General features: G+C 36.1%; 2 protein-coding genes and 4 pseudogenes across 6 annotated transcripts; 2 read left to right on the top strand and 4 right to left on the bottom strand.

Moving 5' to 3' along the window:
* Window positions 1-24: 24 nt before the first annotated feature.
* On the bottom strand, window positions 25-1067 carry Y73B3A.11 (uncharacterized protein). The gene is made up of 5 exons (NM_001374932.2): window positions 885-1067; window positions 629-830; window positions 472-579; window positions 312-419; window positions 25-264 (listed from the first exon to the last, which is right to left on the bottom strand). Exons 1-4 carry the CDS (start codon window positions 885-887, stop codon window positions 379-381), a joined length of 354 nt encoding a protein of 117 aa, NP_001362040.1. The 5' UTR covers window positions 888-1067; the 3' UTR covers window positions 25-264; window positions 312-378.
* Window positions 1068-7941: 6874 nt separating this feature from the next.
* Window positions 7942-8749, top strand: Y73B3A.8 (uncharacterized protein; the record flags this gene model as incomplete). The annotated part of the gene is made up of 3 exons (NM_075664.2): window positions 7942-8096; window positions 8391-8576; window positions 8644-8749. The coding sequence occupies 3 exons, from the start codon at window positions 7942-7944 to the stop codon at window positions 8747-8749; spliced, it is 447 nt and encodes a 148-aa protein (NP_508065.2).
* Window positions 8750-9564: 815 nt separating this feature from the next.
* cal-6 lies at window positions 9565-10311 on the bottom strand (annotated as a pseudogene). The gene is made up of 4 exons: window positions 10228-10311; window positions 9851-10070; window positions 9638-9781; window positions 9565-9579 (listed from the first exon to the last, which is right to left on the bottom strand). Coding segments are annotated over exons 1-4 (463 nt in total).
* An 804-nt stretch (window positions 10312-11115) lies between these two features.
* Y73B3A.7 lies at window positions 11116-12162 on the top strand (annotated as a pseudogene). The gene is made up of 4 exons: window positions 11116-11352; window positions 11693-11833; window positions 11903-12028; window positions 12082-12162. Coding segments are annotated over exons 1-4 (585 nt in total).
* A 967-nt stretch (window positions 12163-13129) lies between these two features.
* On the bottom strand, window positions 13130-14176 carry Y73B3A.32 (annotated as a pseudogene). The gene is made up of 4 exons: window positions 13940-14176; window positions 13459-13599; window positions 13264-13389; window positions 13130-13210 (listed from the first exon to the last, which is right to left on the bottom strand). Coding segments are annotated over exons 1-4 (585 nt in total).
* Window positions 14177-16499: 2323 nt separating this feature from the next.
* On the bottom strand, window positions 16500-18169 carry Y73B3A.13 (annotated as a pseudogene). Its single transcript has 3 exons — window positions 17872-18169; window positions 17355-17823; window positions 16500-17053 (listed from the first exon to the last, which is right to left on the bottom strand). Coding segments are annotated over exons 1-3 (1321 nt in total).
* Between the last annotated feature and the right edge of the window lie 7252 nt (window positions 18170-25421).

Here is a 25421-nt window from a genome sequence, read left to right as displayed (position 1 = left end):
AACATATATTGCTCTGAGATTACTTTTTGAAAATCTATTCTTTATTTTTCGGTCATTTTAAATGAAGCATTAAAATAAAAATATTAGAAATCATAAATATTTAAACAGAAAATCGATATATTACTATTTCTTCGGAATTTCACGACTTTTTTGAACGAATTTTAGTCTGTAAACTTTCTTCTTCGAATTTGTGTCCACGTGGCTTTGAGTCGAAGAAGATTCTGCAGCACTCCTTCTTGCTTGCCCACAACTCGCTCGAATTTTCTAAAATTTTTAACTTATTGAAATTGTCATTTCGCGTTTACACTCACTTCAGCTAAACTATTACTGCATTTCGGAAGTTGATAAGATACTGGTGGAGCAACAAGTGGATGGCTTCTAGTGATTTGCTGGCTTGTTGAGCAAGTTTGTGTGATTGGCTGAAATAATTTTTGATTTCAATTTTGAGTGGATTTAAAGCAGTGAACGTACCATCGGGTTCGGACGAGAAAGAGCATTGCTCGGTAGACCACGGAATCCAATTTTCGTCGAATTGCCTCCAAATGAAATAGAAGTTTGTACGTTTTGTGAGAAGTCGGGCTGAAAATTTTCAAAATTTAAAACTTTTCGTGAAAAATAAAAATCTCACCACAGCATTTCGAGATTTTGTCGATTGTGGAAGCCTTTTCTTGGAGCGAAAATTGATTTTTTTTTTTCGCTAAATTTTTTCTTTTTTGGGCAGCCGTGACGTCCCGTATAACTGCTTTTGGGTCCCGAAGATCATTTTGCGAAGAAATTGGCAGAACTGTTGCATATTTTGGTACGATGGAAAGACCGGGAATGGACGTGTTCTGAAATAGTTGTGTTTTTAAGAATGCAGAAATGTTTTTCTGTACCAAAATTACCATTCATGATGTTACGACACATGAGCTCTCTCAGAACATGGATGTAACGTCTTTTCTTGTCCCGGTAATTGCAAAATCTCCTCTCAAGTGCATTGAAAATCGCGTGGACAGATTCAACTCCTTGTTCTGTGATCTTTCCAATGTTTCTCAGATCTTTTGTCATTTGTGGTGCATGGTAGATCAACAAGTGCAGCTTTAAAATAATTGTTTCTTCGGGAACAGCTACTTTCAAATCCTCCACAAATCCGCGAATCGAATTTTGAAGTATTAAGACAGTAGTATAAATCTGGCTTACCTGGGACAGCCCAAACCACCCACACCAGAATAACACTAGGACAAGTACTTTTTTGAAACAAATACATCACTTTCATATAAATAAACACCTAAATTAACAAAATATTTTTTCCCACTCAAAATGGCTGGGACACATTTTCTCACCGGCTAAAATGGTGGATAATTTCGTGATTTATGTGATAATTTCTCGAGGATTCGTGGAGACCCGATGGAAATAATAGAGACATTTGAGCTCAATTATCAGTGGCCCGAATTCGGACTACTTCAATAATCCCCCTAATTGTCCTACAATAGTATTATTTTATAATGACTTTATTTCTAAAAATAACAATGCGTGATTTATGTGCCCGAGGATTCGTGGAGACCTTCCGGAAATAATAGAGAATTAAGTACTTATTTTTACATTATTTCGTAATTATTTGTAATTATTTTTTTTATTGGATCAAATTAATTCCAATATTACATCCTTAAAATCATATTTCTCTAATAATTTCAGTACCAGTAGACAGTAATATCCACAATGATGAGTATTGAATTTTTGGATTTGAAAGGTTGACATTTCTATTTCTCTATTCAAATACCTAATTAACTCAATTGGTGGATCTACCCCAAATGAATCAAAGAAATAACACTTTTCAGGATTTATATAATAGCACACCCAATGAGTACCATTATTCTTATTTAGATCTAAATTTACAATTCCACATTCTATTTCATTAATTTGTTTCGGTAATGTATCTCTCATGAAGACACCTCTAAAATTGTTTATATTTATTTGTTTTGTTGACTCATACAGCTGTTCATTTGATAACGGAGTCAATTCTGATTGGAACATTTATAAGAAAAAAATTCAAAAAAAAAAAAAACTTTTAAAATTCAAAAATGAGCAAAAAATTTTTTTTTCCTAATAAGGTTAATTTGATATGCAAATTTTTCCTCAAACATGCAAAAAAAAGTCGACTTTTTTTTGCATAAAAAAAGATGCAAAAAAAATCGTGTGGCGGAGAGAGAAAAATTTTTTGATTGAAAAGATGTAAAAAAATCGAGCAACGGGGTGAGAGAAATTTCTATCTCTCAAGAGAGTTGTGGAGAGAGTGTATATGTTGAAGAGGGGGTTAAATTGTCACTAAGGAACAATGGACTTAGTAGTATTAAAACTACTGACTTGATTTCTTGTGGTTTAATGAATATATTTCACCGTACCTTTTTAGGTACGGTGGAATTTAAGAAGAAACCCCCCCCCCATAGTAGATATAATCGTTAAAAAATGAACAATATTTACGTATAATCAATTAACTTCTAATTTGTATAATATAATCATATTTTTCAATATAGTTAATGGATTTGGTATTTGATTTCTTATGTTTTAGCGAATATATTTCACCGCTCCTTAAAGGGAGCGGTGGACTTTAAGAATAGATAGTAACACAAAGGATCAATAAAATGAATTTAGCATACATACGATTCAACCAGAACAAGGTAAAATTAGAAAAAAAAAACGTTACTTTTTGAATTAGTCCAATCGGCTGGATATCAACTTGCACTGTCATGTTTCCCTTTTTCTGCCCTACCAGATCCCGAACCTTCTCCTTGTGACTGTCAGCCCAATTCCTTAACCTCTAAGCTATGCCCGCGCGCAAGATAAAGTAGAATAGAGTTGTTCAAATATGAAATCCAATGGAAACTTGTCAAAAAATGTTGAAGAAAATAGTTTCAAGGAGGTAAACACAGATAAGTAGCTCTGAAATGCCCAACATGTAATTCTAGAACATGGTGATGTAAAGGACTATTGTAAGCAAGTTGATGTAACTGTTCTCAAAGAATAAACAATTTCGCATAGCTCGTTCTATCAAGTCGGGTTTTCTTAACAACAAGTTTTACAACATTACTTCAGAAGCCGCGACGACATGAAGTTATCCTACTTCGTTTTTCGTGTAGTATGCGTTCTTATTCCCACTTTGCTTTCATTTGATGATAATCTACTAATTTTTCTATCACTGTTAGTTTTTTAAAATTCGAAATTCGATAGTTCCACCGCAAAGTTTGAATAAATTCAATTTTGAAGTTCGGCTGTAAAGCACCGATGCTCCGAAATTACGCCAGTGCGTCATGTTTACCGTAAATGTTGCCAAAAAGTTTGGCAGGCTGTTGGCAAGCTGATGCCGAAGTTTGGCAGACTGTTGCCAAAGCCATGCATGCTACATGCTGGCAGGATGGTGCCAAAATTTGGCAGGAAGCTGGCAAAATATGGCAGGAAGTTGGAAACAAGCAAAACTTGGCAGGAAGTTGCCATAATTTGGCAGGAAGTTGCCTCCAAATGCCGAGTAGTTAAATAATTCCATTCCTCTTGAATAGATAGTAATTATTTTGCATATCGCGCATTATATCTAAGAATAAATCTTCATATTTCATTTCATAAAATAATTTATCATCGAAATTAAATACTTTATGGAATGGAAATAATTCATTGCTTAGATGTTTTGGTAAAGTATTTATAATATCTTTTGGATCGTATTGATCGATATTGTTATTTATAAAGTTTTTGCAAAGTTGTTCTAGTGTTGGAACCTCCATTTATTAGAAATATTTTTTTAGTATTTTTTTTTTTTAATTTTTTTATTGATATAAATGGACGTCACAAATTTGATGTATTGTACAAAGTGCAAAGTTAAAACATATACTAAAGATATAGAAGAATCCATAGCTAAAAATAATCGTCAAATGATAAAAGGAAAATGTATAACTTGTGGATGTAAGAAATGTGGATTTGCTAAAAGCAAAGTAGATAATAATATAAATAAAGATAATAAAGATCTAAAAGAACTATATTATGATCCTAAAACAGGATTCTGTGGAATAAATGAATTAGTTAAAAAAAGTAATAAAGCACAGAAAGAAGTGAAAGAATTTTTGGATACCCAGAACGTATATACATTACACAAACCAGGTAAAAAAATTATAAAAGTGAACGAGTATATGTGCATGATATAGACGAACAATGGCAATCAGATTTAGTAGAGATGATACCATACTCGAAAGAAAATAATGAATATAAATACTTAATGACAGTAATAGACTGTTTTTCTAAATTCGCTTGGGTACTGCCATTAAAAAATAAAACTGGTACTTCTACATCAGAGGCATTTAAAATAATTTTCAAAGATAGAATTCCTAAGAAAATGCAAACTGACAAGGGAACTGAATACTATAATTCCGCTTTAAACAAAGTATTCAAAAGTAATAATATAAATCATTTCTCAACAGAATCCGATAAAAAAGCGTCAATTGTAGAACGATTTAATAGAACGTTACTTACTTACTTACTTAGTTACTTAGACGATCCGTTCTTCAGGAATTCGTGGTATTCCTGCGGATCACAGCAAGCCATTCTTTACGGTCCTTGGCTATAGTGGACCAGGGGTGATGACTTCTCCGTCTGCGTCACGAGTGGTGATCTCCTTTCGCAGCGAATCAGTCCATCGCATCGGGGGCCTTCCAACAGGCCTTTTCCATCCATATGGGCGCCATTCTGTCATCAACGTGGTCCATCTTCCGTCTTTCCTTCTCGCAACATGCCCAGCCCATCCTAGCTTCCTCTTTTTCACGAAATTGAGCGGATCCCTGACTAGAGACATCGTACGAATGTCTTCTCGATGGAGATCTCGCACTCGTTGTTGGTTGAGTGAAAAGAGAAAATGTGGAAAGTATTTACTCATAATGGTAATCATAAATGGGTTGATATATTAGATGATTTAGTAAATAATTATAATAACTCATATCATAGAAGTATTAAAATGTCTCCGATAGAAGCAAGTAAAAAAGATAATAAATCAGTAGTTCATAATAACTTATATTCAGAAGCCCCAGAATTCAAAAAGCCTAAATTCAAAGTTGGGGATAGTGTTAGAATATCTAAATATAAAGCCACCAGCCGTTCGCACGCGCTGAAGCGCGTGCTCCGACTGGCGTACTCAAAGTTGAAATCAAATTCTAAAATTTCTAAGCCTTTCTCTGCAGATGGAACGTTTTTTCCTGTTTTTCGGAAGTTTTCGAAAAACATAAATATTATATAACTAAGTTTTAAGCAATTACAACTTTAAAACCTCAAGTTTCATGGAGATATTTCTAAATTTCTTGAACGTATAATTTTCTACACGTTCTTAAAATCATATGACACTTTTTCCGGTCCTTTCCGAAAATTTTTGGCGAGCGTTTCTGAAAGTTATAACAATTTTTGATCTTTTTTTATTCTTGAAACTCCAGAATATTCCAGGAGTATCAAAACTTGACGTTTTTTTTTTTAACTTACCGAAAGGTTCTAGAACTTTGCGGAAGTTTCCTGAATTTTTCCACAAAATTGAACATTCCAGAATTTTCCCGATTTTTCTAGAAAGTTCTGGAACATTCCAGAATTTTCCCGATTTTTCTAGAAAGTTCTGGAACATTCCAGAATTTTCCCGATTTTTCTAGAAAGTTCTGGAACATTCCAGAATTTTCCCGATTTTTCTAGAAAGTTCTGGAACATTCCAGAATTTTCTCGATTTTTCTAGAAAGTTCTGGAACATTCCAGAATTTTCTCGATTTTTCTAGAAAGTTCTGGAACATTCCAGAATTTTCTCGATTTTTCTAGAAAGTTCTGGAACATTCCAGAATTTTCCCGATTTTTCTAGAAAGTTCTGGAACATTCCAGAATTTTCCCGATTTTTCTAGAAAGTTCTGGAACATTCCAGAATTTTCCCGATTTTTCTAGAAAGTTCTGGAACATTCCAGAATTTTCCCGATTTTTTTAGAAAGTTCTGGAACATTCCAGAATTTTCTCGATTTTTCTAGAAAGTTCTGGAACATTCCAGAATTTTCTCGATTTTTCTAGAAAGTTCTGGAACATTCCAGAATTTTCTCGATTTTTCTAGAAAGTTCTGTAACATTCCAGAATTTTCCCGATTTTTCTAGAAAGTTCTGGAACATTCCAGAATTTTCCCGATTTTTCTAGAAAGTTCTGGAACATTCCAGAATTTTCCCGATTTTTCTAGAAAGTTCTGGAACATTCCAGAATTTTCCCGATTTTTCTAGAAAGTTGTGGAACATTCCAGAATTTTCCCGATTTTTCTAGAAAGTTCTGGAACATTCCAGAATTTTCGAATTTTCAGAAAACTATTTCCCGCCGAAATTTTTTTTTCAGAAAATTTAAATTTCCCGCCAAAATATTTTTCACTAAAAACTTGAATTTCCCGCCAAAATATTTTTCACAAAAAATTTGAATTTCCCGCCGAAAATATTTTTCTCAGAAAATTTGAATTTCCCGCCGAAAGATTTTTCTCAGAAAATTTAAATTTCCCGCCAAAATATTTTTCACTAAAAATTTGAATTTCCCGCCGAAAACTTTTTCACTAAAAATATGAATTTCCCGCCGAAAATTTTTTCACTAAAAATTTGAATTTCCCCCCGAAATATTTTTCTCAGAAAATTTGAATTTCCCGCCGAAATATTTTTCTCAGAAAATTTGAATTTCCCGCCGAAATATTTTTCTCAGAAAATTTGAATTTCCCGCCAAAATATTTTTCACTAAAAATTTGAATTTCCCGCCAAAAGATTTTTCACTAAAAATTTGAATTTCCCGCCAAAAATATTTTCATAAAAAATTTGAATTTCCCGCCAAAAATATTTTCATAAAAAATTTGAATTTCCCGCCAAAATATTTTTCTCAGAAAATTTGAATTTCCCGCCAAAATATTTCTCATAAAAATTTGAATTTCCCGCCAAAAATATTTTCATAAAAAATTTGAATTTCCCGCCAAAAATATTTTCATAAAAAATTTGAATTTCCCGCCAAAATATTTTTCACTAAAAATTTGAATTTCCCGCTATAATTTTTTCCATGCATACATGACGTCATCCGGAAGTATGTAGTGTAGTCGAGAAGAATTGTCATAGGTTTTATCACACCTTTCGATAATCTGCGAGTTTGTGAGCCCATCTTTCATAAGCCTAAAAATAAATACGACCATATTATTTATTTCAAGTACTTCAATTTTCCTACCCGATGAGAATTTTGATCTCTTGATCATTTAAAGCTCTGAAACTTGCTCTTTTCTCATGTCCAAAATGCTCGAAATATCCAGAAACTTCAATAGAGCCGGTGATAATGTTTTTCTCAGTTTTCAAAAAGGCGGGACAACAATTTGTTCCAGTCAACTTTTTTGAAATCGGTGGGCAATATGTTTTGGCTGTTGTCATGTAGGTGCCTTCGTGCCTGCAAATTCGATAACAAATCTGGCGGCCTCCTTTATCGTAACTTGATCGAACTCTAAATCCAGTGCAGGTGTCTTGCTCTTTTTGATTGAGCCATGTCTGCATAGTAAATTATATTTAAAACCTAACTAGTAAGACAATTTTTTGCAAACCGTAAAATCTTCCTGATTTTTGAAAATTTGTCTTTCTAGTGCAGAAGTTTGCTCATGTACGGAGGAAAAATGCATAGCAAGATGCTCTCTTGTCAAAAAACTTTCTAAACAATCTTCAATTGGACATCCGACTTTTCCTTCTGAAGTGATGTTTGGTTGTTTTGGAGCCAAAGATTTTTTGATGATGAGCGTTTCTTCTTGCAATTTTTCTAATTGAATTTTCTAAAAATATAATTTAATTTTTTCCAGGTTGGCAGACTTCACAAACCTTTCTGGGAGGACCATCCATGGTCGGAGACGTTGATTCAGAAGCGTTGAGGCTGATATGAGCAGGATCCACTGGTTTCCGATGGACTTTCAAAATGTGGTCATCCATCCCTTTTTCTGTGGCCACAACTCTGCCGCATTCTTCACATCTCCACGCCCCACCCCCCGTTGTTTCATCGGACCGACTGGATGCAAGCAAAAGCTTGAACTTCTTGACTAATTCTTCTGAAGCCGAATGTTTTTTTGCTACGTAAGTGTTGAACGATATTATTGCTTCGTCCTGACGTGTAGTCACAACCGGGAATCGGACATCTAACGTCGTATGACATTTTTCGAAAATGAGTGAGAACAGATAAGTTTAGGACTCCAACTTCAATTTCTTTCAGTTTTTTTTTCTTTCCTGGCGTTACGGGACCTATCTGATAGAAAAATGGGCGATCCTTTAGTTTAAGTTAGATCTATGTCTAAATTATTTTTAAATTAAAATATTCAAAATTTTCCGATAAATTGGCATGTTTTCACTGAAGATTCACATTTTTTTTAGATATCGCCAAATTCTGCACCCAAATCTTCATCTGATGCAATGCGAAAACTCGACGAAAGCTGCATTTTTCTCTTCCAGACGCCAGGATCCCGAAGGTTTCCAGCTCCTCCTGGCTCCATGGAACATGACGAATTCGACGCCAAGATCGTGCTCTCCACCTCAACCTACTCTTCTGTTTTTTTCCCTGTGAGTTTGCTCTGTGTTGTTCTGTATCTCAAATTCCCCGTTTGTTAGTTCAATTACGAAATTTCAGACTTCCCGAAGGTTTCCAGCTCCTCCTGGCTCCATGGAACACGACGAATTCGACGCCAGGATCATGCTCTTGGCACCAGACAATTTTTTTAAAGTTATTTCTTTGAAACATTAAAATCTACAAATCATTAACTAAATTTTATTACATAAAAAATGTTATGCAAATTTCAAAATTGATCCGTGGTCCTAGCAGATTATCGTGCTCGGAAGCAGTACTGAAGCAATCCGTCTTGAATGAATCATGTCCCGAAGATTGACCGAAATTACATGAAATCATCGAACAAATTGCCGGGATCCACATCGCTGCAAGTCTCTCACGATCTTTCAGCTCTTCCTCCACGTTGGGTTTTTCGTCAATATTGTACGATTTTTGTATCAAAAATATGGCATTCCGGTCTCGACACGACAATATTTCTTAAATTCGAAAAGCGCCTTTCAAATTTTCGTTGCTCCGGAATTTTTATCGAGTGTTGTAGCTTTTCTCACGATTTGCGATTTTTTTCAATAAATAAATTAATTTTTATCGAAAAATCAGGAACACTTGATGCAAATTCCGCAGAAATGAAGGTTAGAAGTTACAGTAATCTTTAAAGGCGCATAGCTTTTTGCAGGCGACCAAGAACTGGAGGATCCGGGACTTTTTTATTGAGGGGGGCAGCAGCAGGAATAGGGGCAGTGGGAAAGAAAAATGGGTTTCAAATTCTGAAAAAGCAAAAAAAAATTAAATTTGAACATAAATTACATCATTTATAGCATTTTTTGACTGGGCTTGGCAATTTTTTTTTTGGGGGCTCGAGAGCGAAATCACAATTTTTAAGCGGGGAAATAATAAAAAACGAAAGGTTGAGAGAAGGGGTGTTGGTGATTCGCAAACGATACGGCGGCTTCAATTCCCCGATTGGTGTGATTTACTTGGTTGTCATCATGGTGACGAACTCTGAAATATGGGAAATTGGATGAAATTTCGATATAAAAAAAAAGAAAGAAAAACTCACCCTCATAATTTGTCCATCTCCGTCGATATCGGCTTCACGGATCATCTCGTCGACCTCTTCGTCCGTCAGCTTTTCTCCCAAGTTGGTCATGACGTGGCGCAGCTCAGCGGCAGAGATGAAGCCATTTCCGTCCTTGTCGAAAACCTGGAAAAATTCGTATTTAATACTAATAATTCGTGAATAAATGTTTCCAAATTTCCACAAATCTCTTACTCGGAACGCCTCACGAATCTCCTCTTCACTGTCCGTGCCCTTCATCTTGCGGGCCATCACCGTCAAGAACTCTGGGAAGTCGATGGTTCCGTTTCCGTCAGCGTCCACTTCGTTGATCATGTCCTGAAGCTAGGCTTCAGTCGGATTTTGTCCCAAAGAACGCATAACAGTTCCCAATCCCTTGGTGGTGATTGTGCCATCGCCGTCCTTGTCGAACAAACTGAACGCCTCCTTGAACTTTGCAAAAAAAATTGATAAAATTTTATTCTATAAAATTGAGTCTTTTCTTTTCGAAATGAACGAATTTCGTGAAGAAACTTCTGCGAAAATCTCGAATTTTGCCCCTTCACCTTTTTTTACTCAGCGATCTTCAGTACCTGATCGTCCAGATCGAGAACATCGCGGATCAGAATTGGAAGATTATTGAGACCATCAATATTCTCTGTACATCTCTTCATCATCGAGATGCGATCCTCCGAGATGGTCAGAATGTTGTTTGGCGTCTCGACGAACGATGTATCTTCGCGTACTGAAAATATTTGAAAGTTAATGACAGAAAAAAGAGAAAGAATCGGGAATTGCGAGATCGAAAGTCCTCAGATAAACGTGTTAGCTTCTATTTAGAAGGAATAGACCTATTTAGTAGAATTGGAAAACTAATTAGAGCTAAATAGAAGAACTAGTTCTAAATAGATCAGGGTTTGATCTAATTAGAACAGCGTAAAAATGGCAGATCTATTTAGACCTAAATAGAAGAGGGTAGATCTAAATAGAAGAGGACGACACCTAATTAGGTCAGGGATTTTGACCGTTAGTGTGCAAGCATAAAAGCGCGTCAGCAACGAGCGGTTTTGCGCAAAAGTGGATGTTAAAATTTTGAGGATTTTCTTATTTTAATAATTATCATTTAAATGATAATTATTAAAATAAGAAAATCCTCAAAAGAAAATTTTCTTGTTTATTTTTACAATTAGAACAATTTTTAAATAATTTTTTGATTCAAAATTTTCTTCTTTACTTTCGCCACAGTTTTTCTCTTTTTATGCTCTGCATTAGGTTCCTTTCATTCGCCGGCCAGATTCTGTTCGATCATAATTTTTGTTTAATTTCAGCGCAGATATTGTTGAACTCTATTTTTTGTGAGGAATGGCTCATTTAAATACTGTTAATTTTTAACTGTTTTCAGTGTTTCTTAATGTAATTGCATTTTTTAGGTTCTCCGATGAATAACCACAAACGAATTACCGTAAAGGCGATTCTCCAGTATGCCGCCGAAGAACTTATTGAAGAAGAATCGAATCGTGATCGAAGCGTCTCTGGTGTTGCACAACAACAACGACAACAACAACAACAAGAATCGAATGCAGATGATCATGGCTCCTCAGCTCCGGAGAATCCAGATGGTAAGAAAATCAATAATGGGTTATCGAGGAAAAAGGAAGACTGACCAGCAATTGAAAAGCACGAATAATCCAACTTCGTCTCGTCTCCCTTTGAATACGGTGAGTCTCATTTCTTAGACAAGATAGAAATTAACATATACATACTTGTGCCACTGAAAAGCCAAATTCGGTTACTTTGGACTCTGGTCGTTGTGCGTTTTCATAAAAATTGTATTTGAACAAACAGAGGAAACGTGTTATCGTAAATTCAGTGCTTCGTGAGACGTCAACTTAAAGGCGCACGCACAAAAAAACAGTTAAAAATTGAGAAAAATAAGTGATTTTCAGGATAAAATAAAAATTCTATAATATTTTTTCGCTGCGAGACCCGTTGGAATAAATGCGTTTACCTTTAAGTTGACATCTCAAAAAATTTTGAATTCACGATACTATTTTTCAGGTCTCCAATATGGTTGGATCCAACTCAATCGATGGTTCTCCCAGAATTGATGCTGACAATGGAAACATGAATCAGCAGACGAACTCTACTCAAATCTCTCCTTCTGCTTCAGGATTCGGAAAAGAAAATGGCTAAAATAAGGTGTGTTTTGAACTTGAATTAATGATAAGCGCGACTTATAACAGTTCCCACAAGACCTTTTTATTTCAGAAAAACGTCGCTCAAGCTCTCGGAGGCCGACTTCATATTGACGAGACCGCCATCGATGCACTTTTCAAAAATGGTTCGAAGAGTGATAGGATTTGGGCCGCCATCGTCAAAGGACAAAATCGTATAGTAAGAATACCTTAAAATTACGATAAAAAGCTAATTGGTAATATTTGTTTCAGATGGAGTCCATGTATGAAAGATTCATGACACCTAAGGATTTAAAAAAGGACAAACTGGTACGTCAGCAAGCAACACATTGAATCACACGACTGAGAATTCAACGTGGCCTAGAAAATTAGAGTTTTAAGCTGCACTTCTTAGAAATAGTTTTTTTTAATTACTCGTGATTCGAGATTGTCTGAGAGATGGAAAATTATTGAAGAGGTAGAAGAAGTAGACCTATTTAGTTAAAAAGCTCTGCTATTTAGATGAAAAAGCATTTCTAATTATGTCGTGTTAGGAGCTAGCGCCATTTCTAAATATATCTGCTTTTTTCTTCTAAATAGAAGCGAAAACGTTTATCTGAGGCGTGTATTTTTGAAAAACGATCGTTAAACGATTTCACATGTTTTGCTGACTCAGATAAACGTTTACGCTTCTATTTAGAAGAAAAAAGCAGATATATTTAAAAATGGCGCTAGCTCCTAACACGACATAATTAGAAATGCTTTTTCATCTAAATAGCAGAGCTTTTTAACTAAATAGGTCTACTTCTTCTAATTAGAAGTACCTTTTTGTTCTAAATAGGTCTACTCTTTTCTAAATATAAGCGCATTTTTCTTCTAAATATGTCTACTTCTTCTAATTAGAAATTCCTTCTTCTTCTAAATAGTTCTACTCTTTTCTAAATATAAGTGCGTTTTGCTTCTATTTATCTCGGTTTTTTCACTTCTATAGAATATATTGATCGGTCGATTGAAAATTAGTTCAAAACAGAATTTATTCAACAATTAATAGAAAACAAAAAATGAAAACAACAAAAACGCAGATTGGAAAAAATGATAATTCTACATAACGCTGGCGAATTCAACGTGTGCTAAAAAACCAAACCTGACTATAAATGATTAATCTCAATAATTTTCCAAATAATTGTTTAATTGACATAAATGTTGCTTGGACCCTTCTCTCAGACAATCTCGAATCACGAGTAATTAAAAAAACCATTTCTAAGAAGTGCAGCTTAAAACTCTAATTTTCTAGGCCACGTTGAATTCTCAGTCGTGTGATTCAATGTGTTGCTTGCTGACGTACCAGTTTGTCCTTTTTTAAATCCTTAGGTGTCATGAATCTTTCATACATGGACTCCATCTGAAACAAATATTACCAATTAGCTTTTTATCGTAATTTTAAGGTATTCTTACTATACGATTTTGTCCTTTGACGATGGCGGCCCAAATCCTATCACTCTTCGAACCATTTTTGAAAAGTGCATCGATGGCGGTCTCGTCAATATGAAGTCGGCCTCCGAGAGCTTGAGCGACGTTTTTCTGAAATAAAAAGGTCTTGTGGGAACTGTTATAAGTCGCGCTTATCATTAATTCAAGTTCAAAACACACCTTATTTTAGCCATTTTCTTTTCCGAATCCTGAAGCAGAAGGAGAGATTTGAGTAGAGTTCGTCTGCTGATTCATGTTTCCATTGTCAGCATCAATTCTGGGAGAACCATCGATTGAGTTGGATCCAACCATATTGGAGACCTGAAAAATAGTATCGTGAATTCAAAATTTTTTGAGATGTCAACTTAAAGGTAAACGCATTTATTCCAACGGGTCTCGCAGCGAAAAAATATTATAGAATTTTTATTTTATCCTGAAAATCACTTATTTTTCTCAATTTTTAACTGTTTTTTTGTGCGTGCGCCTTTAAGTTGACGTCTCACGAAGCACTGAATTTACGATAACACGTTTCCTCTGTTTGTTCAAATACAATTTTTATGAAAACGCACAACGACCAGAGTCCAAAGTAACCGAATTTGACTTTTCAGTGGCACAAGTATGTATATGTTAATTTCTATCTTGTCTAAGAAATGAGACTCACCGTATTCAAAGGGAGACGAGACGAAGTTGGATTATTCGTGCTTTTCAATTGCTGGTCAGTCTTCCTTTTTCCTCGATAACCCATTATTGATTTTCTTACCATCTGGATTCTCCGGAGCTGAGGAGCCATGATCATCTGCATTCGATTCTTGTTGTTGTTGTTGTCGTTGTTGTTGTGCAACACCAGAGACGCTTCGATCACGATTCGATTCTTCTTCAATAAGTTCTTCGGCGGCATACTGGAGAATCGCCTTTACGGTAATTCGTTTGTGGTTATTCATCGGAGAACCTAAAAAATGCAATTACATTAAGAAACACTGAAAACAGTTAAAAATTAACAGTATTTAAATGAGCCATTCCTCACAAAAATAGAGTTCAACAATATCTGCGCTGAAATTAAACAAAAATTATGATCGAACAGAATCTGGCCGGCGAATGAAAGGAACCTAATGCAGAGCATAAAAAGAGAAAAACTGTGGCGAAAGTAAAGAAGAAAATTTTGAATCAAAAAATTATTTAAAAATTGTTCTAAATGTAAAAATAAACAAGAAAATTTTCTTTTGAGGATTTTCTTATTTTAATAATTATCATTTAAATGATAATTACTAAAATAAGAAAATCCTCAAAATTTTAACATCCACTTTTGCGCAAAACCGCTCGTTGCTGACGCGCTTTTATGCTTGCACACTAACGGTCGAAATCCCTGACCTAATTAGGTGTCGTCCTCTTCTATTTAGATCTACCCTCTTCTATTTAGGTCTAAATAGATCTGCCATTTTTACGCTGTTCTAATTAGATCAAACCCTGATCTATTTAGAACTAGTTCTTCTATTTAGCTCTAATTAGTTTTCCGATTCTACTAAATAGGTCTATTCCTTCTAAATAGAAGCTAACACGTTTATCTGAGGCTTCATTTTATTTTCATCAGAATTTTTTAGAGAATTACTTTTATAATGAATTGAATTATTGATTTTCCAATCAGAATTATGAAAACTGTCTTTGAAAATGAAAAAAAACAAGTGAAAAAGAAGCAACAGGAAAACTTTTCCACTGACTTTCGGAAAAATTCGCAATTTCTCGGTTTTGGGAGAAATTTTGGAGATTTTATCTGATTTAGCACTTATTAAACCCTATTAAATGTCATGAATTATGAAAACTATCTCTGAAAATGAAAAAAAAAGTGAAAAGGAAGCAACAGGAAAACTTTTCCATTGACTTTCGGAAAATTTCGCAATTTCTCGGTTTTGGGAGAAATTTTGGAGATTTTATCTGATTTAGCACTTATCAAACCCTATTAAATGTCATGATTCAAAAAATAATGTGCAAAAACTGAGTAAAAATGAGAAATAAGCAATTTACTCAGGCAACTCAAATCTAATATGAAAATATTAAATAGCAATATTTTTGTAGTTGGGTGATATTTCAAGATAAAATCGCAATATTCCGAGACTTATTCGAAATCTTTTTAGATTGAGCAATCTTTTGAGAATATTTCGCAATATTTTGAGGTTGATTCGCAACATTTCTGAATCTGAAAATATTACGAAAAATTCGTAATATTTTGAGACAAAATCGCAATATTCTGAGACAAAATCGCAATATTCTGAGACGAAATCTCAATCTTTGCAGATGAAATCTCAATCTTCGGAGACGAGTTCGCAGTCTTTTGAGACAAATTAGTAATCTTTTGAGATAAAACCGAAGTCTACCTAGAAATTTTCACACTTTCGCAATATTTTGAGATCAAATTGTAATATTTTGAGACAAAATCGAAATCTATTCGAAATTTTTAGTAATATTATATGGACGCACTATTTCTCGTATTTACTACAAAAATATTGCTATTTAATATTTTCATATTAGATTTGAGTTGCCAGAGTAGTTTGAAGAAAATGATTGTTTCGAAAAGAAGAGAGAGAGATGAGAAAGTGAGAGAGTGCAGAAAAAGAAAGATGTACACAAGCGCGCTGCATCGTACTCCAGCAGTTCCGGGAGTCGAAAATCGCCAGAGCGTAACTTTTTGAATTTTGCATAGTTTTTGCAGATTTTTTTTTAACTTTAAATGTTTTGAATTTCAGAAAAAACTCTTCAAAATGATCAAAAAGGAATTCCAGCTCACTCACATTTTCAAGAATGTATCAAAATTGGAAGACGGTGGATTTCTTCTCAGTCCCACCAAAGAGCATTTCAATATTCCATGGTAATGTGCAAAGTAAGAAAACAACAAAATTTTTTAGTCAAAGTACAGGGATTTGGAATTAAAAAAAGAAGGGAAACATACAGTTACTTCAAAGGCGCAAGCGTCATTGCAATTCGATGGGTCTCGTAGCGAATGGTTTATTTTTGCATCATTATTTTTTGCTGAATTTCGAAAATATTTTTATTTTATTTATTTTTAAAATTTTTTCATAAAATCTTTATCTTTTGATAACGTTTGCGCCTTCAAAGTAACTTTAAACCGAAAAAAAAATGCAATAGGATATGTGATTTATGGCCTTTGAACTCGTTCGAAATTTTTCGAATTCTTCACCGAAACAATCATCGTCTTGAGCTTTTCCGCTACTCATGGGCAAACTTCAACGATCATGTGATGTCCATTTTGATAACCGCATTTTTGGAAAAGCGGCATAGAATATGGCTTCAGCTTTTCAGACGTTGACATTGCAGAAATACGCTTCTCCACAGCCAAATAACGATTGATATTGACGTTGTCTCCGAGAATTTCGATCTCTTCCTTTGTGAGCTCAGATCTCTTCAATGCGTAGATCTTCTCAAACTCTTCCCGTGACAGTGAGCCCGACGATGTTCGCATCAGCGTATTCCAAGAAATAACCTTTTTGGCTTCTTCCTTGCTGAACACGGTGGCTTTCGATGGACGGGTGTTTCCAGTAATTCCTTGATAAGTAGAACAGATCAGACAGAGCTTAGTATCGTCGGGAATTGGATCGTAATACTTCAACGCCTTGTTGCAATTCTGACAAGCCCATCGAGGTTGAAACTCCAAGTCCTCACAGAGCGGCTCGTTGCAGTGGCAAGATTTGCTGGTTTTTTCCATGATGTGATGTTGGAATGCGTGGCAGAAGTGATGGATCTCGTCGAGGTTGTAGTTGGGCATCTGGAAGCATTTTATTTGAAAAAATTCAGACTATTCTCCCAAAAATCGAAATTTTTCGAAAAATAACGTTGTATTTTTGGTCATTTTTTTATTATTTTCAAAATAAAATTATATGTTTTCTTATGTTTTTGCTCATCAACTAAACAAAACAGTATGAAAAATTAATCTTTATTGTTAATTTTCTAAAAAAAATGTTGAGATGAAAATTAAATTTTTCCTCGATTTTCCGTGCATTTTTTTGCAGAAAAAATTTAAAAAAATTTGCTTACAACGCTTTTGCCCTCTAACAGCTTCAACTTACACAATTCTTCTGAATTTCTCGCAAAATTGGCCCTTTTTTCATCTTCTTGAGAGCATCTTTGAACCGCTCAATTTGCGCAACACGTATTGGCTGGAAAGCACGTGGAAGATCTGGAAGTACTTGATCAATGGAATCAAGGCTCTTCTCAATTGAATAGTCGTTGATCATCAACCATTGAAGTGCAACCTCCATCGGAATATGATTTTCGAATTGGCGCCAAATTGCTCTCCAGTACGCGTTTTTGAGCAGGTCGTAGTCCAAGTTTTGATCATCATCAGGCGGACACCACATTCTCTCATCTCGATCCTCCTCCTCATCGCGTCTCGGAGTTTTTTGAATGGTCCGACATGGGCTTGGTGTTCACGTCCTACTGCATTCTCGAGATATAGAAAATTTTCCGAATTTTTCGAAGAACGGCTTTTCGTACACAGAGCTCGTTGCAGGGGCGGCGGAACCTGGTCCACTGAAGCTGAAAATAATTTATTTGATTGAAACGTTAAGAACCTAGTCTTCTTACCCTGTTCTCCGCTCTTTTTACTCGAGCAAACGGAATCCGAGGAATTCTTCCTGACCTTTTTCACCTTTTTGATGTTCAAAGGCTGCGAGGGATTCTTCTTTTTCTCGAATGATCGAGCCGGTGTAATTTTCCGAATGGATTTTTTTGCGATGAGTGTTTTGTCAACATTTTCCTCGCCACTCGATTCGCCTTCGGTTTCGAGAATATTCGGTGCAATGTTCTCCTCATCGCCGTGTTCCAACCAGAAGAACGCTTTTTTGGCAAACTGAGGCTTCGAAATATGTAGGCGTCGGAGCATTTCTGAAATTGGAACTTGTTCACGGCGGTAAAATGGTTTTTTTAAAAGTTGATATATTGAAATTACCATTACTGCCTAGTTTAGGTGCCCCGTGTTTTTGGAATTCTCTGCTGGGAAATGAAGTGGATTAGGTTACTGTACTTCTTATAGGCGCATAGTTCACGATGGTTCGGCTGCTAGATTGTACGAGCTTCTGGCTTCCCTCATTGGTGAAAATAGAAAGTGACAGAGTGAACCTCCGGTGCTGTATTTTGTATTACTGAGCGGAGTGTCGTTGCAAAACTACGCGGTACGGTAGAATTTCTATTGCATTTATTCGCTTTCAATTGGTTCTCTATAAAACAAAAATTACTTCAAAACAATTCGAGCGGAATAGAAAGATTGAAAAGTTTGAAATACAAATAATTTCATAATTTTACTCTCGAAGCTTACGGTTGCCCACAGAGCGCGTTTACTTGCAAAGACAAAACCAAAAGCCCGAACAGGTGGAACATCTTAGGTTGCAATGTTTTCAACAAAAAAAAAAAGAAGTACCACAGATATAGAGCGTATTGCTACAAGAGACGCAGAGAAAGAACACTAACCGGGTGTCTAGCTTTGTACTGTTGAGTATGGGTTTTTTGAGAAGACTTCAAACGAAAATATCATGCCGTACAAGAAACATGATTTTGTTCATGGTGCGTCCATAGTCTGCGAAAAACGGGAATATCCCGCGTGCGGAACAGCGGTGTGCGGATAATAGCCGATTTAGCCGAAATCGCCGATCGGCTAATTCGGCTAACTCGGCTAATATTAGCCGAATTATCCGTTAGCCGACCTTTTTACCGATTAGCCGAATTAGCCGTTAGCCGACTTTTTGGCGGTTCGGCTAATACGTAGTTATCCGTTAGCCGATTTTGGCCGATTTTAGCCGAATTCGCCGATCGGCTATTTCGGCTAATTCAACTAACATATTTTTTTGGAAAACAAAATGTGGTGAAGTTTTATGATTTTTTCCTATTTGAACAGTCGTTCATCCCTGAATTTGCTCAATAACAGTGAAAAAATTAACCCAAAACCTGAATTAACAGAATGGACAAAAAAAGCTTAACCAAATGAATATTTTCCGAATTAGCCGAATTAGCCGAAAATTAGCCGATTTGAATGACTGAGATTAGCCGAATTAGCCGTTAGCCGAAAATTTTGAAATTAGCCGTTAGCCGAAAATTTTGAAATTAGCCGTTAGCCGAATTAGCCGTTAGCCGGTTCTCAAAAAATCGGCATTAGCCGATTTATCCGTTAGCCGAAAAAATCGGTTATCCACACACCCCTGGTGCGGAAGCGTCCATAGTTCGCGGAAAAAACGAGCGAGTTTCTCGCTTCGTTATTGGCCAATTTCAAAAAGTGGGCGTGTCCAGCCAATTAGAAACTGTAAAATTTTAAGCTGAGCAATGGGAATGCGAAAAAACTGCAGGCCACTCCTACTTTTTTGAAGTTTGAGGGAAAAAAGCGAGGAAACTCCGGTTCTTCCCTGCACTATGGACGCTTCCACACGCGGGACATTCCCGTTTTCCGCAGACTATGGACGCACCATCAAAGATAACTAGAAGATGCGACCCCGTGGCAATTTAGAAATCAATATACAATAAATTGAAATGCTCATGGAGCTGGAGTCTTGACCGAAAGCAGTTCATCATGAAAATGTATCACTAATGCGCGTTTACATCGTCAAAATTAATCAATGTGACCCTAGAAATATTTTCGTAGTTTACCGTTTTTTCCGTGCAAATTATTTTACAATCGGGTGAAACTTTTCTGTAATTTTCAGAAAATAGCTCACTAGGGAATGGTGTTACCCCTGCAATCGCTAGGAGGACAAAACAAAGTGAAAATGGAAGATCAGATCTATGGCTACAAGAATCAGTTTTTGGAATCTGCTTAACTCGGTCCAAAAGCTGAAATTTTTGGCCTTAAAAATTAGTGCTTTTTTTGCTCAAAATCCCATTTTGAGTGTGTAGAATTGGCTACACAAACGTTTTGCACTGCAGCCACCGTTCGAATAGCCGATTGGTGAACACTTGCGTTCATTAATCCAGACGTCACAGGTTCGTCCCCCACTAGGTGTAATTTTTTTTGAATTTTTTCTCGAGCATAAATTATCCACAAAAAAGCGGTTAATTTCGTTTTTAAATAGGTACAGCATAAATTTTTTGGTTCCTGGAAAGCATGAAAGTCATGTGGAAACTTTTTGGAAAATTTAATTTTTTTGAAAATTTCAACTTTTCTGTGGTATGAAGATTTTTTCCGAAAAAAAAATTTTTTTTGTTGAAAAGGGTTATGTAGTGTAGAACAGTTTTAATTTTGGTAAGTTTTTCAGCTATTACCTTCAGATAAGATAACAACCAACTTTACGGTATCGCATAAAACATTTGTTATTTTTGGCAATTAATTTATAAAACAGTCAACAGTGGAAAAAGAAAATCAATCAATAGTATAATCAAGAACATGGGCAGAAGTGTTGGTCGTCGACTACAAAATGCTCGAAGCATATCTGACAGTTGCATCTTGCACATCGAATAAAGGAAAATTCCGAGCATCCACCGAATCCACACTCTTCCTCGCCCACGTCGCCAAAGCAGAAGTCTGCAGGTGTTACGAATTCATCGTGAGAATCGGTATAGCCTGCTTTGTTCCAGGAGTACTTTAGAAACGGTTCGAACAATGCAGCAGACACTTGATGGTACAGAAGAGATGTCATCATAATCGTGTTATTCCTGTTCGCTATGATGTAATCGGGACGGAAACTCATGACATAGGAAGTGAAATTTTTGATGAGAGAAATTTTTTGGTTCCTGGAAAGCATGAAAGTCATGTGGAAACTTTTTGGAAAATTTAATTTTTTTGAAAATTTCAACTTTTTCTCCATCTGTGGTATGAAGATTTTTTCCGAAAAAAAAAATTTTTTTTTGTTGAAAAAGGTTATGTAGTGTAGAACAGTTTTAATTTTGGTAAGTTTTTCAGCTATTACCTTCAGATAAGATAACAACCAAGTTATCAGAAACATATTGAACAATCGTTAGTTGTCGCCGCATCATGGGCGCAATCAGGTACTACAATTCAACTTTTTCAGACCTAATTGATTTTTCGAGGTTCGAAATGTTGAACCGCGAAAAAACAGATTTTGCGGGATTTTTTGAATTTTACTTTATATTTATTTCCAAAATTGTGAGTTATTCCATTATTTTATTCCGTATTCGTAATGTCTTTGAACATTTCCAACGTCCTCTTTTTGCTGCACCAAAAATTCCCGGATCCTCTACCCGAAAACCCAATTTGTACAAGAGAAGAAGCGAAGCTTGCCGGTCATTTGGTTAATATCCTCAAACTGGCTGTGGATCACGATATTGATGTTGAAGAGCGCGACGAAGTTGCTGACGAGACTTTCAGTGATTGGGATTCAATAGAATTTGAGGTACGTACTTATAAGTCAGTGAAACATTAAAAAAATTTTATAGTTCTAAAATGTCCAAGTATCATATTTTGACTGTGAATAAAAAATATTTAAAATTGATTTTATTTACAGCCAAAAAGTGCTATATACCTAATGTTCACCTATCCTAATTTTGAAAGTAGACAAGGTTCAAATTTGAACCAAATGCTCGAAATCACTCAAAAACTCACACTTTTGGAACATTTGGTTATTTACCGAACGTTTGGCAATTTGCCAAAACTTTGACTAAAAATTTTTAAATAGATTCCATTAGTGTTTCATGATGATATTTGAGCATGTTGGATAAACGAATCTAGTCTAAATCTCCAAAAACTGAAACCTTTTTTCGACATTTTGCAGCCTAACGATGGAGTCATCTTTTCGTCTCCTACTGAATTGGTGTTTGGAGGCAGAGTGGTCACGCGCGAGGAAGCTAATACAGCTCTCGATTACTACCGTAGTGCAAAAGCTGGGAAACGAACTCTGGAAGCTATGAGAAATCGATTTCGTTGGATCACTGGAAGACACGATATGGACAAATTGAAGTTATATGAAAAAGATAGAGATAACTTCAAGGAAAGCCGAAGAAATCTGCTGAAGTTCCTCGGAGAGCGACTCTATGAGGAAGTCAAAGGGATTCAGGTAAATTTAAATTGAAAGCAGCTATTTCATTTCAACTTTTTAGGAATCTGTCTACATGACCGTGACTTGAAAATGATTGCGCTCGATATCAATAAAAAAGAAACCCATGTGGAAAACTTCAAAGCGTGCCAAACTTGGATCACCAATTGGAAGAGGAGTTACAAGTAAGATTTTTACACAATTTGAAATTAAAAAATACAACTTTTTTTGAAGCATCGTGAGCCGCAAAATCACGAAATTTGTGACGAGGAGATATGTCCGTAACAAAGCCGCCACCCTGCAATCAGCAAAGGATTTTGTACAAGGTTGCCGAATGGACATCTCATCGTACGGCCCGGAAATGATATTCAATGCTGATCAGTGTGGGATACAAAAGGAGTTATTTGGAGCAAGATCCCTCGCGTATTTGGGAGAAAAATCTGTCGAGAGGATCGTTCAATCGCTGTCTTCCTTGACGCATTCATTCACGTTTTTGCCAATGATATTTATGAACGGAACATTGGGGCCTAAAGCCTACATGAAAATTGCCGAGCCGACAGGTCATTTTCCTCCGAGTCGCCCAATTCCTGTGTGTTCTAACCTGGAGGTTCACGCGGGAAAAAGTCATATTATGACGAAGGATGATATGCGTGTTTGGCTTCGGAACTGCGTCGCACACCAGCAATGCCCTAAAAAAATGCTAATGATCGTTGACAGCTGGACTTCTTTCAAGGATCATGCCACTATCCAAAGCTGTATGCAAAATGGAGTCGATCTCACAATTCGGAATATTCCACCTGGCACCACAAGTCTCATTCAGCCTCTTGACGTTCATTTCAATGGACCCTGGAAGGTAACATTTTTTTGTGTATTTTGATTAACAATTATATTTTCAGACTCTCATCAAAAATTTCACTTCCTATGTCATGAGTTTCCGTCCCGATTACATCATAGCGAACAGGAATAACACGATTATGATGACATCTCTTCTGTACCATCAAGTGTCTGCTGCATTGTTCGAACCGTTTCTAAAGTACTCCTGGAACAAAGCAGGCTATACCGATTCTCACGATGAATTCGTAACACCTGCAGACTTCTGCTTTGGCGACGTGGGCGAGGAAGAGTGTGGATTCGGTGGATGCTCGGAATTTTCCTTTATTCGATGTGCAAGATGCAACTGTCAGATATGCTTCGAGCATTTTGTAGTCGACGACCAACACTTCTGCCCATGTCCTTGATTATACTATTGATTGATTTTCTTTTTCCACTGTTGACTGTTTTATAAATTAATTGCCAAAAATAACAAATGTTTTATGCGATACCGTAAAGTTGGTTGTTATCTTATCTGAAGGTAATAGCTGAAAAACTTACCAAAATTAAAACTGTTCTACACTACATAACCCTTTTCAACAAAAAAAATTTTTTTTTTTCGGAAAAAATCTTCATACCACAGATGGAGAAAAAGTTGAAATTTTCAAAAAAATTAAATTTTCCAAAAAGTTTCCACATGACTTTCATGCTTTCCAGAAACCAAAAAATTTATGCTGAACCTATTTAAAAACGAAATTAACCGCGTTTTTGTGGATAATTTATGCTCGAGAAAAAATTCAAAAAAAATTACACCTAGTGGGGGACGAACCTGTGACGTCTGGATTAATGAACGCAAGTGTTCACCAATCGGCTATTCGAACGGTGGCTGCAGTGCAAAACGTTTGTGTAGCCAATTCTACACACTTAAAATGGGATTTTGAGCAAAAAAAGCACTAATTTTTAAGGCCAAAAATTTCAGCTTTGGGACCGAGTTAAGCAGATTCCAAAAACTGATTCTTGTAGCCATAGATCTGATCTTCCATTTTCACTTTGTTTTGTCCTCCTAGCGATTGCAGGGGTAACACAATTCCCTAGTCAGTGAATGACCACATGAAAAGCAATTCCGCACAAAGAAATTGGCTAACGCTAAGCCACGAAGTCTATCGCTTTTTCAAGCATTGTGGGATAGGACGCACGTATTAATCCTTTCCGCGTGTATTTCACCCAGTAAGCAACTCTTCACAAAAAGCTTTACACAAAAAAGTTTATAGAAATTGTTGCTTCCAAGAAAAATACGAAACATGCAGAAATTGATATTTTCAGAAGTTTGCAAAGATACCAGAAGCATACCTACAATGAGTTCAATAATTCCGTCGTCCTGCACGAGTGGCAAGTGACCAACGAACTTCTCGCCGACGTTTGTTGCAATTCCAAAGGCGAAGGAGGACACGGAGCAATGGCCAGTGGAGATTGGCGACGAGCGTTACAGAGGAATAACAGTACACAGTTTAGACAAATTCCATTTTAATTACATGAATAAAGGCGAATATAGAAATGCGGTGGAATCATATCAAAAAATGAAGAACTGAATGAATGCGAATCCTAAAAAGAAAGAAAAAACTAAACTCGGCGAGTACGACACTCCACAATAACGTTTCGTTATCGGCTGAGCGCGAATGCAGCGCCGAATATCATATTGGCGGAAATTCAAGTGAGAATCATCATCACTTGGACGATGGAACGACTGCCAACGAATTAATGGAATATAAGAATGGAAGAGCAATCCAATCATGAGTTAGCAAAGTTGTGACGGAACGAATTAGCTGCCAACTAAAAGTTAAATACTTTTGCTTCTAAATTTGTAAAGGTAATGAAGATCCCTCGCCTAATTTCGTCATTTTTGAGAACAATGCATTCAATTTCAGACATTAACAAGCTGAATATACGGGAAGAATGGACACTTAAATATTATCGACGCCGTCAGTGACAATAACGGATTTCTCACTAATTTCGTAAGTTTGTGGTCTAATGCTCCCCCGGTGGTTCACCACGTTGAATACAAAACAAATGAAAAATGGTTCAAAATCTAGAATTTCAATCGAAGTCAGTAAAATCCTGCTCCTCGAAAAGTACACGAGCTGCTTAAATCGACACATGGTCAAGTTAAAGGCACGCGTTCCAGAATTGAATTCACAAAAAAACGCTCCGAAATATTACGGAACCATGAGATCATGAGAATCCCTACTTTTCTGGCGGCAAATATCTCGTAGCGAAGGGAGCTGCGTCTCTCTTCGCCACATGTTCTCTCGCTGCCGCGGCCTGCCAATATTTTCGCGCCAGTAAATAGGCATT

The sequence above is a fragment of the Caenorhabditis elegans genome, chromosome X (assembly GCF_000002985.6).
Source record: "Caenorhabditis elegans chromosome X".
Classification (NCBI taxonomy): domain Eukaryota; kingdom Metazoa; phylum Nematoda; class Chromadorea; order Rhabditida; family Rhabditidae; genus Caenorhabditis; species Caenorhabditis elegans.
The sequence above is the reverse complement of the archived record's forward strand: the minus strand, read 5'-3'. Positions and strand labels throughout refer to the sequence as shown.